This window comes from Phalacrocorax carbo, chromosome Z, assembly GCF_963921805.1.
Source record: "Phalacrocorax carbo chromosome Z, bPhaCar2.1, whole genome shotgun sequence".
In the NCBI taxonomy this organism is placed as follows: domain Eukaryota; kingdom Metazoa; phylum Chordata; class Aves; order Suliformes; family Phalacrocoracidae; genus Phalacrocorax; species Phalacrocorax carbo.
The window spans coordinates 25025297-25038199 of NC_087548.1; the positions used below are offsets into that span (position 1 = coordinate 25025297).

General features: G+C 37.4%; 1 protein-coding gene across 2 annotated transcripts in view; it reads right to left on the reverse strand.

The window, feature by feature from the left end:
- The window catches only part of ADAMTS6 (ADAM metallopeptidase with thrombospondin type 1 motif 6), a 163893-nt gene that overhangs the window by 90938 nt on the left and 60052 nt on the right, over positions 1–12903 (reverse strand). For both annotated transcript variants that reach the window (XM_064438399.1, XM_064438400.1), the window contains exons 8-9: positions 11937–11980; positions 8303–8408 (exon numbers count right to left, since the gene is read on the reverse strand). In XM_064438399.1, the coding sequence (XP_064294469.1) occupies positions 8303–8408; positions 11937–11980 (150 nt within the window). The remainder of the gene's footprint in view (positions 1–8302; positions 8409–11936; positions 11981–12903) is intronic.

Sequence of the window (12903 nt, forward strand, 5' to 3'; positions counted from 1 at the left end):
AAAGGGCAGGTAAGGGTCATAAAGTGCCCCAGTGAAGAACACTTTAAAAATTTCTAACAGTAAATCTCTACTACAGTCAGAAGATGGAAGGCATGCTTGACAAAGTATTCTTATATTAGATGTAAGATCTACAGTGTGAATTCTAATTTGCTTGTTGAATTATAATTTGCTTTTAAAAACTGCCAGTTTACTTTATTAGATACTATTTTTTTCATGAACTTTGTATTCATTTATTTTTGTAGTATGTTGTACTTATTCTCATAATTAAGGTGTAATTTAAATCTATATATATTTCATATAGCTTAGAATATCTATTTACAGTCTACATTGAAAAAATAAGAAAAATTGTCAGCTTCCCTACATCTGTAAATATTACCATAGCTTTAAATTGCCTTTTCTTAGTGACATTAAAACACGTACAAGGAGGGAAGAAAGGGAAAACTAGCATGTTTCAGCATTATTTTATTCAACAAAAAGTGCATGAATGTGAATATAATCTGCTATTAAAAGAAATTTTTTTCCCTACAATATCAGACCTATGAATTACATGTAACAAAGTTCAATTGCTCTCTGGATATAACAGTAATTTTCATAATTATTCTCATGTCTACTAGCAGTGAAATACCTGCCAATTGTTATGATGTTATGGTAAGTTTTTGAAGAAGATATAATCCTCATTTTATGGTTTTATAGTAATAGAATGTCAGCACTTTTTCTTTACTTTTTTAACTATATCCCCCATACCACGTCATAAGAGAAAGTTCCCCTCTTTCTATGTATCCCTCCATATATTTCTAGCCATACTTTACAATTATATCTTCATTACAGCACGCAAATTGCAAGTCACCCTTAAATGACATTACAAATGGAAGAAAAAAACAATTAAAAAGTATAGTCTTGAAAAATCAGTTTATTTTAATTTAGGATCAACAAACATTGATAGCATTTGTTGAAGCTACCTAATATTGCAATGCTCCCCTCAAGGGAGGAACCAAGGTTAATTAATTACTTCACTTTCTAGTTCCATGTGTTAATGTGGATTTTACCCTTAATCACTGATTTCCTGTATTTGGAGATCATTATATGGTTTGGAGCATCCCTAATCCTTTATTGTGAAATAATGCAGAATTTAAAAATTTACTTTGGCGAAACACATTGCTTCCCTGAAAACTTGGGAAAAACTAATTGAAAATGGTAGCTTTATAACTAGCACACCTGCCATGAAATTAAACATAATTTTAGCATACTTTTATCATAACATTTTTCCCATTTATTTCCTAAGTGTCATTCTTCTTTGAGTCATGGCTGATGATCAAACACCCCATCAAATACAATTTTTATATAGTAGCATAATATTAAATAACATATGAAGTTCTTAAAAGCACAGCAAATTCTAATTTACTACAGAAATGCAGCCTATTCAGAAACCTGAACTTTCTTATGGGAAAATGACAGGCTGCTACAGGAATATTAGAAAAAGTAGAGCACAGACTTCTCCTCCTGGTTCACATTGCTATAGCTATCCAGCTTTCATGTCACAAGAGTAACATCAAGTAAGGTTTGTGTGCTACACAAAGCCAGAGTGTGAATGCATCAGGTCTCTACACTGTAGGTCAAAATGGAAAGTATTGGCTCTAATCAGGAAGCAAAGTTCTGAGCTCAGATTTCCTTTGGAAATTCATGATGCACCGAAGGTTATGATAAACTTCCTTTTCACCCCCATTTATTCTTCTTATACTTTTGTTAAGAACTGTGAAGTGTTATTACACTCCTTTTCCATTACTAGAATGCTTTACAATTAGACAAATTATTTTAGTATTGTAAATTCTAAATGTCAAATAATATTTCACAGATATTTAGACACAAGCCTTTTTCATTTTGTAAATATAAATGTGTCACAAAACCCCGAATTATGTTTATGACATTTCATTTTATATATACAAAACATCATTAATATTTAAGCCCAAATGAAGATATTTTAATAGCAGTTGCAAGCTTTTTTACCTGCAGGATTATAAAGGCAGATATACAACTACGTTCCTTTAACAAAAAAGACCAGGGTGGGAGAACAAGGGGTGGGGAGGAAGAGAGCAAGAATATGGTTACGTATGGTCTTATGTGGCTTGTCCAGCCAAAAACTGGACACATTTAGTTTTCATTTTTTTAGCTTAAAAAGAAGAAGTTACTTAAACTGTCCCTAAAAATTTTAGGCACCATTCTCAGTCAATCCTAGGCATCTAGCAGCGACAAGTTATAACTTGTTCTGCCTGGTGTTGAGGTGTTCATACAGTTTAGATCTGAGACAGTCTGTCAGCCCCACTATAGTTGAAGATGGAAGACATCATCATCATCAAAAATAAAACAATGATGACAGCATCAACTGGAGATCTATTCATGGGAAAGCTGACAGGAGGTGGTGTTAATATAATTCATCCTAGAAGTGTTTCAACTATTTTTGAAAGCTATTTTGAAGTTTGGTATATCTGTCCCTATCACCTCACACTGGAGTATTTTCCTTCTATTTGTACAACACATATATTCCTTGACACACATTTCTTCTGGAAAACATCTCATTCAAACTCAGGTCCTATAATGCAGCTGAGGTTTGACTGATCAAACACAAAGCTCACTGATCATTGAAGAATGAGGAAAAGACAATCAGCTTTTGAAAGTACCTCTAGAATTTCTACCCCAGCACTGACGACAAGTGTTCTTACATGGGAGAAGGGGTATTTATGCTGTTTTTCTACTTTGCAAACAGACTAAAAAAAAAAACAACTTTAAAAAAGTGCTAGAATTGCAGACACATTTTAGCTGTATGAACTAATTCAGAACTAAATACATGCGTGAAAATGTGTTGTTGTTAATCTTTAAGCCAATTTAGACTATAATCTACTGATTATTTCTTACACCTTTCTTCATCAAGATATGACTGCCAAGCTCCTCTGAATTTCAATTCATTACACATGCTGTAAGTCAAGACAATTCCAACTTTTCAGAAATTACTTCAGGCATCAGCCTTTTCTCCTTGCTCCTTCCATACAGCCCTCAATAGCTGTCTGTCATTAATAAATTATTTTCTTACTCCAAGTTTTATGGGCAGCTCCCTGTTCTAAGCCTAGTCCACTACCGTCATGTTTTGACATCTCCTCCTCCCACCCCACCCTTTTTATTTTATTTGTTGTTTTTCACTTTATTTCATCCCCAGATCTCAGCTAACTCCATAGGACTGCAACAATGAATGGCACAATGCCTTTCTTTTAGGGATATACCCCTTTCAGTGGAACCTGGAATTCCTTATCTGTTCAGCTAAGCATCCTGTCCAGAATGTATGAGGTAAGCTAGGCATTTTAGATAGTATCAAATTAAAAAGCATAGAGAGGAACGCCACCTAACACAGCTGGTAGAGAAACACAAAATGGAACTGGATCTTGAATCTTAAAACTTGTCTGAACATAACAGCATAGTCAGGCCTGCAAATAGCTCCTTTCTTCACTACGAAGAAAACATCAAACTTTGCTTGACAATGCAGGGGATACACATTCAGTTCTCACTCCTGCCATGAGAAATCACTGGTTGTGATTTTTCCTTACCAGAAATGTAAGCATTTCTTCAGTGTCAAATATACAATGGTATGAAATTAAGCATTCTGTAAGTCAAGCATCATAAATCAAATTTCTACAGACAATATTCTGAAGGCTAAACAATCACAGAATCATAGAATTGTTAAGGTTGGAAAAGACCCTTAAGATCATCGAGCCCAACCACTGACCTATCACTGCCAAGTCCACCTTTAAACCATATCCTCAAGCACCACATCTACCCTTCTTTTAAATACCTCCAGGGATGGACACTCAACCACCTCCCTGGGCAGCCTGTCCCAATGTTTGCGACCCTTTCGGTGAAGAAGTTTTTACTGATGTCCAACCTAACCTTCCCCTGGCACAGCTTGAGGCCATTTCCTCTCGTCCTATCGCTTGTTACTAGGGAGAAGAGTCCAACCCCCACCTCACTACAACCTCCTTTCAGGTAGTTGTAGAGAGCAATAAGGTCTCCCCTCAGCCTCCTCTTCTCCAGACTAAACAACCCCAGCTCCCTCAGCCACTCCTCATAAGACTTGTTCTCTGGACCCTTCACCAACTTTGTTGCCCTTCTCTGGCCACGCTCCAGCACCCCAATGTCCTTCTTGTAGTGAGGGGCCCAAAACTGAACACAGTACTCGAGGTGCGGCCTCACCAGTGCCGAGTACAGGGGCACGATCACCTCCCTGCTCCTGCTGGCCACACTATTCCTGATACAAGCCAGGATGCCGTTTGGCCGCCTTGGCCGCCTGAGCACACTGCTGGCTCACGTTCAGCCGGCTGTCAACCAGCCCCCCCAGGTCCTTTTCCTCCAGGCAGCTCTCCAGCCACTCCTCCCCAAGCCTGTAGCGTTGCATGGGGTTGTTGTGACCCAAGTGCAGGACCCGGCACTTGGCCTTGTTGAATCTCATACCGTTGGCTCTGGCCCAACGATCCAGCCTGTCCAGGTTCCTCTGTAGGGCCTTCCTGCCCTCCAGCAGATCGACACTTCCACCCAGCTTGGTGTCATCTGCAAACTTACTGAGGGTGCACTCAATCCCCTCATCCAGATCACCAGTGAAGATACTGAACAGGACCGGCCCCAACACTGAGCCCTGGGGAACACCACTCGTGACTGGCTGCCAACCAGATTTTACTCCATTCGCCACCACTCTCTGGGCTCGGCCATCCAGCCAGTTTTTAACGCAGCGCAGAGTGCACTTGTCCAAGCTGTGAGCGGCCAGCTTCTCCAGGAGAATGCTGTGGGAGACAGTGTCAAGGGCCTTACTAAAGTCCAAGTGGACAACGTCCACAGCCTTCCCCTCATCCACTAAGCAGGTCGCCTTGTCATAGAAGGAGACCAGGTTAGTGAGGCAGGACTTCCTTTTTATAAACCCATGCTGGCTGAGCCCGATCCCCTGGTTGTCCCACACGTGCATGTAATGGCGTTCAAGATGATCTGCTCCATGACCTTTCCCAGCACCGAGGTCAGGCTGACAGGCCTGTAGTTACCCAGATCCTCCTTCCAACCCTTCTTGTAGAGGGGCATCACACTTGCAAGCTTCCAGTCATCTGGGACCTCCCTGGTTGACCATGACTGCTGATAAATGATGGAGTGGCCTGGCGAGCTCCTCTGCCAGCTCCCTCAGTATCCTTGGGTGGATCCCATCTGGCCCCATGGACTTGTGAACATCCAGGTGAAGGAGCAGGTTGGTGACTGCCACCTCTTCAACAACTGGGTCTTCATTTTGCATACTATCTCCATCTCCCAGCACAGGGGGGCCTGACAACTCTGAGGATGACCATTCTGACTATTAAAGACTGAGGCAAAGAAAGCATTAAGTACCTCAGCGTTCTCCTCATCTTTCATGGCAAAGTCACCTTCCACATCCAGGAAAGGAAGAAGATTCTCCCTGGCCCTCCTTTTGTCACTGAAATATTTATAGAAACATTTTTGTTATCTTTAACAGCGGCAGCCAGTTGCAGCTGGGCCTTTACCTTTCTAATCTTTTCCCTGCAAGGGCCCACTCTGAATTTTACCTGATTCATGGAAGTATTAGGAGTAATACAAAGTTGTTTTCAGAACCATGCATAGGGAGAAACAACCACAAAACTGTTAGTCTAACACCATTCTTCATGCCCTCAAGAAAGGAGTTAATCACAGTGTACAGTCGTCTTCAAAAAAACCAGCTGGTTAAGAGTCTCAACTGCACACAGCTTCTCTGCACCAAAATGAGGTTACACACATATAAAAACTAAAAGTGGTAAGGAACGAAAGCCAAAACAATATATTAAAAAAACTCTCATAAATATTTAACAGAAAGTTTGACTGACCATAATAATCACAATCACACTCTCAATCTCTTTAAGTCTTCAAGACTAAGTGCTTTTCTGGATAATATTCTTCAAACAAACAGAAGTTACTTGGATCAATACAAGGTTAAAGGAGTTAAATTTAATACACAATGATATAGAGAAAGTCAGACTGAACGACCTAATGACTTCTCATCACTCTATAATTTAATAAACTACTAGAAACTAACAACAAATTGAGCAATATCTCTGTCAGGGAATCTTACAAATCCAATTCTGGAGAAACTGTGGATAGTCTATCGTTATACATATATATGTATTATCATTACCCTTCTCTTTTAATCACATGAGAATTTTATTCCTCAGTTCAAAATTTTTTCAATGGCAACTATATAATTAATAAAACCATGATCTTTCAAAGTCCAATCTTCCCATTCTCATTTGAGTCCTTTTATTGTATGTTATATAATCAATGTAGACATGCCTCTTAAATGCTTCCATTTTTCATTTGACAATGAAGCCAATTTCCTACTTCCCATATAAGTCTGAAAAGAAAAGCAATCATCATAGTACAGCCAAAGAAAAAAGTTTACACAAAACTCACATATGCAAGTACCTTCTAGTAGGTACTGGGAAGCAGGAAGTTGAGAGGAAGTAGAGGCATTCAGTCACAGTGTGGGTGAGTGGGAGGTGATGACTGGCTAGCACAAAGCATTATAAACCTTGAAGATATTTTTGCCCACATATTCTTCCCAGCTTTTACGTAAGATATCCACATGGTACATTCATTTTTAACACCAAGCTTGCAGTGCAACTTTTTTTTATCACTGTGCATTGGATAAAAGCTAAATTAATATCTTATCTACTTTCTTCTCAAACCAGCATTTGGCATGTCATGCCAGCTACATGCCAGGTGAAAGCTTCAAAGACCTGAGATTTCAGAAATTTAAGAGACCTTAGGTATAAGAAGCCAACAGATATAGATATGGAATGTAAAAAACACAGACAGTTTAAAAAATTCCTTTGATCACAGGATATATGCTATCACTATATTGTTTTTCTTAGATTCTAACCAAAGAACAAGCTCTTCAAATCATTTCTTGTCATCATGCCAGCTTTGCATGATAAAAATAGCTGCATATATTTAAATTATTTGCATGTATCTGTGGAATACCCTACATAAAATATGTAGTTGCATGACATATGGATTAGAATGAAGATGTGGTATTGGAAGACAGGTTTTCTTGCTAAATGGGTGACAAATTCACAGAAAGGTCATCTATTTCTGTAAAAGATGTTATTAACAAGAATTTCAGAACTATGAGTGATTTGAAGGAGCTCTTTCGTCAACAGCAGAAATATATTTTACTTTACCCTACCTTTTTCAACTCATGCAAGCGAAGGAAAAGAAGGAAGGAAATTAAGATGAGGAGAGCGTTTTTAAATTATTTTTGTTCAGATCTTATAAAACTGCTTTTGGATTCTAAAATTCATCTACTCAAGTGTGGTTTTTTTCATACATAATATAAATTATATCGTACTTGCCCAGTGATTATCTTGCATAACTGGGCTGGAAATAACTTTACTTCCAACTCCTGTTCTTCATCAGCAGATAGCTTCCATTTCAGTCTGTATTGGAACTTTTAGCAGTTGCATCAACTAATGATTGGAAAGCCATGTGATCCATAACTCAGTGTTTGTCAACCCATGTAAACAAAGAGGGAAACCTTTTGATAATAGAAGGTGCCTAGTCTTTTTAGAGTCATCACAATGTATTAACAATGCTATATTTTGAAAGAAGACCTGAAATATTTCCAGAACAAACTCTACTCAGATTTTATCAGTCTCATAACACCATGCTTTTTAAAATGATATGCTGATGCTTAAAATGTAACAAATGATGCTATGACTGCTCTATGACTGCTCTATGACTGCTTTATATACTTCATGCTTGACTGAAAGATGACTGAAAGTGTATGAATATTGACAATAGAATTAATGTTGTAACAAAAAAAGTTTGAATTATATTTAAGATAAAATAACAAAAAGCAAAAAAATTACCTTTTAACCACTTTTGTTTCATAAAGAAAGGCAGACAAAAGGAAGGGGGGGAGGGGGAGAGAATTTTCAAAGCTAAATATTTAAAAATATGAAACAGAGTAGGAAGATTGTGAGCCAAATCTCAAAAGCACAGATTTAATTGAAATCTGAAATCAAAGGGTAAACAATGAGTCTTCAGTTCTAAATTTAAAGCCCTTTGTAATATACACTAAATAAAATATACTGCCACTCATGAATACTATATACAGAAACATGGAGCACCAGAACAGAGATGGTACAGCCATGCAGGGGAAAAAAAATACCTATTATTAATCTAATATTAAAAAGGTGATACATTAAAACGTATTCTTTTTTTTAAACTCACTCACTTGTGACCAATCTCATGTGCAATGGTAAAAGCTGAACCTAGGCCAATGTCTTCATTAATGCTGCAGCTCCTTTCAGGCTCACACATTCCAGCCACAGAGGCCAAGCCTGAATAAACAGAAGGAGACACAAAGGGTCATGCCAAGGTGTTTCAGTCTTAAAAGCCCTAGTTATAAATGCCTGGATTCTTTTTAATAACCTCTATGCACAGAAGGAGCAGTTGGCAAAAGGTTAACTTTCTAGTCATTTGCAAAATCACTGGGGGGAATTTCACTTTGCCGGCTAGACATTAATATTTTTTGAACTGCAGTCAGTGCTGGAAAATGTCTAGACTAGGGGTTAGATTTATAAATTTTACTTCTGGTAACTTGGGACCACCTAGTAACTTGAGCCAGGAGAGGGAATTCAAGAAAGGATTTCTATTTTAACATTCTTGAGCCTGAAGAAAGCAAAATGTATCCACATTATTTTTCTAAAGAAATCTGTTTAAGTTTAGTGGGTTCATAAAAACATACAAGCAACTTTTTTAGCCATGAAAAGCCCCACATGGTATGTTAAAAAATTAAAAAAAACCTAAATGCATCAACGAAGAGAGAGGAGACATGTTAATAACAAGCATTCATTTAACCATGGAAGTCTTCTCCATTTATCACCCATCATCATCTAGAATTAAAACCTTATTGCATTACAAATGCTTTTAAAAACTTTCCTTAGAGAGAGCGAGCCACTGACATTTACAGAATATGGCTCTTCCATATCTTACACATTCTTCAGCAACAGATTATCACAAAATATACTGCAGTCATAATTTAGTGCCACTAGAGAAAGCTCTAAACATTGTATTTCTTTAATGTATTCCTCCCTAGAGTTTCTTATCTGAAAGAAGCAATAATCCTTTCTTTAAGGAAACTACCTGCTCAGTTAACTACACTATAACAAAAAAATGACTGGAGAAACTGTCACCTTAGTTGGGGGACAGGGGGAATGGGGCTGAGACAGGGGAAGAGAGAAATCATACTCTTTATATGAGCAGGAGCTTTGAATTATTCTGTTTGGACTAACAGTAGTAAGATGACAAGTGCTTTCTTGCTGTGTCCACATTAGCAAGTAATTTGGAGTTGTAGGAGTGGGCTCCTCACATATCTTTGTACGTGGGTTGGACACTGTACTTTGGACTAAATGCCATAGGCTGAACACACTACACATGTGGTTCAAAACTTTCTAAAGGGAAAAAATATTACAGGATATCACGAGAATTCAGTCCATGTAGTGACTCAGATCCTAATGTCTCTGGTAGGGGAATACGGAGAATTCGGGGAATATGTATTCTGACTTAGTTTTCTCCCAAACAAATCTAGTTTGCACACACCAAAAACTAGTCTCATAACCAAACTGACATGGGCAAAAGGTGACAATGTGCATCTGTAGAATTTGCATCAAACCAGTACTACTCCTATAACCAAATCATTGGCATAGACACACCCACTGAGGACAGGATAAAACATCAGAAGAAAAAAAAGACTCTCCATGGAGAAAAATCTGCATTTTTTTTGCAGTGTGTTACCTGTAGAAAATACAATAATTACAGCTCACCTATGCTATTCTAATTGAGTAGGACATTCTCAATACAACATGGCAATACTTGTACATCATGCTCCCCTGCAAAGTCCACCATATTTGAGCGATAAAGTCATCTCTATATTCAGACGTTATAACTGAGCACTTACTTCAGTGACTTACAGGACCAGATTAATGTAATTCCGTACTGTGCTGCAGAAACTGAGAGTGATCAAGTCAAGAACTCAGTCTATGGCTCAGATTTTAAAAAGGAGTTGTCCTTCAATGGAGCCACAGATGTGCTGCAAAGACATACGAAGTCTATCTTTTCTAAGAGGTTCCATGAAAGATTCCCTGTTTTAGGAAACTGGAATAGGAAAGATGTCTATGCCACACAAAATCCTTTACTTCCATTTCTTTCTAGAATACCAACGATTCAGTCTTCTTTTGACCTTTTGAGACCTCTCTCAGACTTTTGTTCAGAGACTCCTTAAATATATGCTTTAGTTACTGGAGGTCAGTGGGACTGAAGCATATTAAATGCCTTGCAAAAGAGGGCCACAGGGCCTTGTCTCTTCTGTGATTCAATACCTATAATGCAAATAAATTTTCATGGTTGTCTTGCCAAGGGTCCTATAACACTGAGTTGGAACTGATACCATATGTGATTTTTATTTTTAAAAAAAACAACAAGAACAAAAAAACCCACCCCAAACAAACCAAAAACCAAAGCCTTTTGTTTAATAAAACGTTTGCCAGAGTCTATCCTCTGTTATGCTGGATTCAAGTGAAGCAGAATTTGCCTTTATGCCAAAGTCTGATAGAGTAAGAACTAGTACACTAATGATCTGTGTTAAAAATATCATATAAAAATATCAAATAGTTCACGCATGAATGTACACTCTTTCAAACTTTCTTTTAACACTTGCAAAGGCAATTCTATGACATCAACATAGACAGACTCTTCAGTTTTGCCTCCTCCATACAGATGTCAAAGAAAATGAGTTACATTCATCAGCGGCATTTGCCTTTTACTACAATATGCTGTGGATATTATTTATAATTAGAGCAGGCAAAATTCTGGTACCTTTCCCCATGTAAACTATATCCTTGTGCCAGAACCATCGTGCTGACTTGAGCGGGACTTGTAGAAAAATTAACATGAGTTAAGGTGATCAAAGCATACAGTAATACAAGGAAAGACAAAGGAAATAAAATTATGAACTCTGATTGAGAAAAGTGTTAATAATCTCAATTGGCTGAATTAGAATTATACCTTTAACTACTTCTGAAAGGAGTCTTATGAAAGCATGCAAATTGAAAAAAAAATGTTACATCAGTCTTTGAATAGTGTTTCTTTCATATATTACAGCACTATTAAAGGTAATAAGTATACCATAGTAAATAACTTTTGGTGACAAACTTAGGTGTGGAGAGAACAATGGCTCTCCATCCTGCACCTAAGGTTGCTATGTGTGCTTCTCCATTGTCAAAGCATTGTTTTAAGGAGTTTCAATGTTACTGTAATTTATATCACTGTGGTATTTTTCTCTAGTCTGTGAAAGGATCTGTGGCAATCCAAGGGAATCTGAATCCTGTGAAAAGGATCTGTGAAACAATCTGAAGCTGTGCTCCCTGTGTACAACAGTGCAACAGTGTAACCCTCAAAGCCTGTTTCTTTTGTAAGGTGGTTTTTTTGTTGTTGGTGGTGGTGGTTTGTGTTTTAGTTTTTCTGACATCTTTTACTTGTACTTTTTTTAACTAGGTCACGGACTCAGGTTAAATGGAAATAAACAGCAAATTCTCTTCTAAAGTAAGTAAGTTGAAGTCATCTCCTAGGTTCTACCAGAACTACAGCTGCCAGAGGAGAAATACACAGCAGCAGCTCACTTAATTTAAACTTCCAGCAATGTATCAAAGCCAAAATCCACCTAGGTTACCTTTTATTGTTCATGTTCACAAAACTGCAAAATTTTGAAAGCATAAACTCAAAAAGATCTGATCAGTCAATAAATCAATACCTGAATATAAAGCAAGGAAACAGCAAATACAGGCTGACATTTCTCTTTATAATCTTACCCAGTGTTCCACAAGGCTTGTTTTTATAAGTGCAGATATCATATCTGTTAAGGAGAAAAAAAGTAGATAAAATATATCAGAAAATCAAATTTGTAAGAGATTTTGTACATTTATCACATATCTGTATCATAGTTCAAGTTGTCAGACCGCAATCAGCTTAATTATGTGCAGCCAGCTGGTGTCGGCATTTTCTACACTCTGGTGTAAACCACAAGCTGCAGTACACTCACAGCCGCTGGCCTCAGGCCAGTGGGACACCTGCCAGTAAGAAAAAAACGGTTAAAGTGGATCTTTGTAATCACCAGGTCCATAAAGCAGTCTACCATGCTGTTAGGAAGTTACAGCAGCATGTCTATAGACTGCTACTGATTCAAAACACTTAACTTTTTCCTTTTTGAGCATAACTGGAATCCTCTTACAGTCTCACACTTATCAACTAAACAATATTAATTGAAACTCCTACAATTTAAACTTTGATTCTAATTTAAAAACATAGCTCAATTATTGCACCAACCAACAATATCTTAAAAAAAAATCTTATGAACTGCCATTCTAGTTCGCTTCTCATTATCTTCCAATGGTTATATGTCTGAAGAGCAAACTATAATAAACTAAAATGAAAAACATTTTTTGTGAAAAGCTAAATAATGTCTTTAAAGGAGAATTTTTATCATTTTAGACTCAATCCTTCAAATACAGAAGCTCAATGAGTTTTTGTGTAGTTAGCATGTTATCTGGAGCTGAAAATGGAATTAAAATGTTTTCTGTGGCATAGCTAATAATAATAGCAGTGGTCATGCAGCAGTCAATTCATTAATTATAACTTCATATTTCGAATATGCAATCCTATGATTGGCTAGTGATGTGAGAACACTCCTACAGTGCCCTTGATTTTCAAGGGTTTATACTGATTTCCTTGCAGTATGTTTCAGAATAATTTTTATTCTTTTGAAGAGTGAGTGAAAAC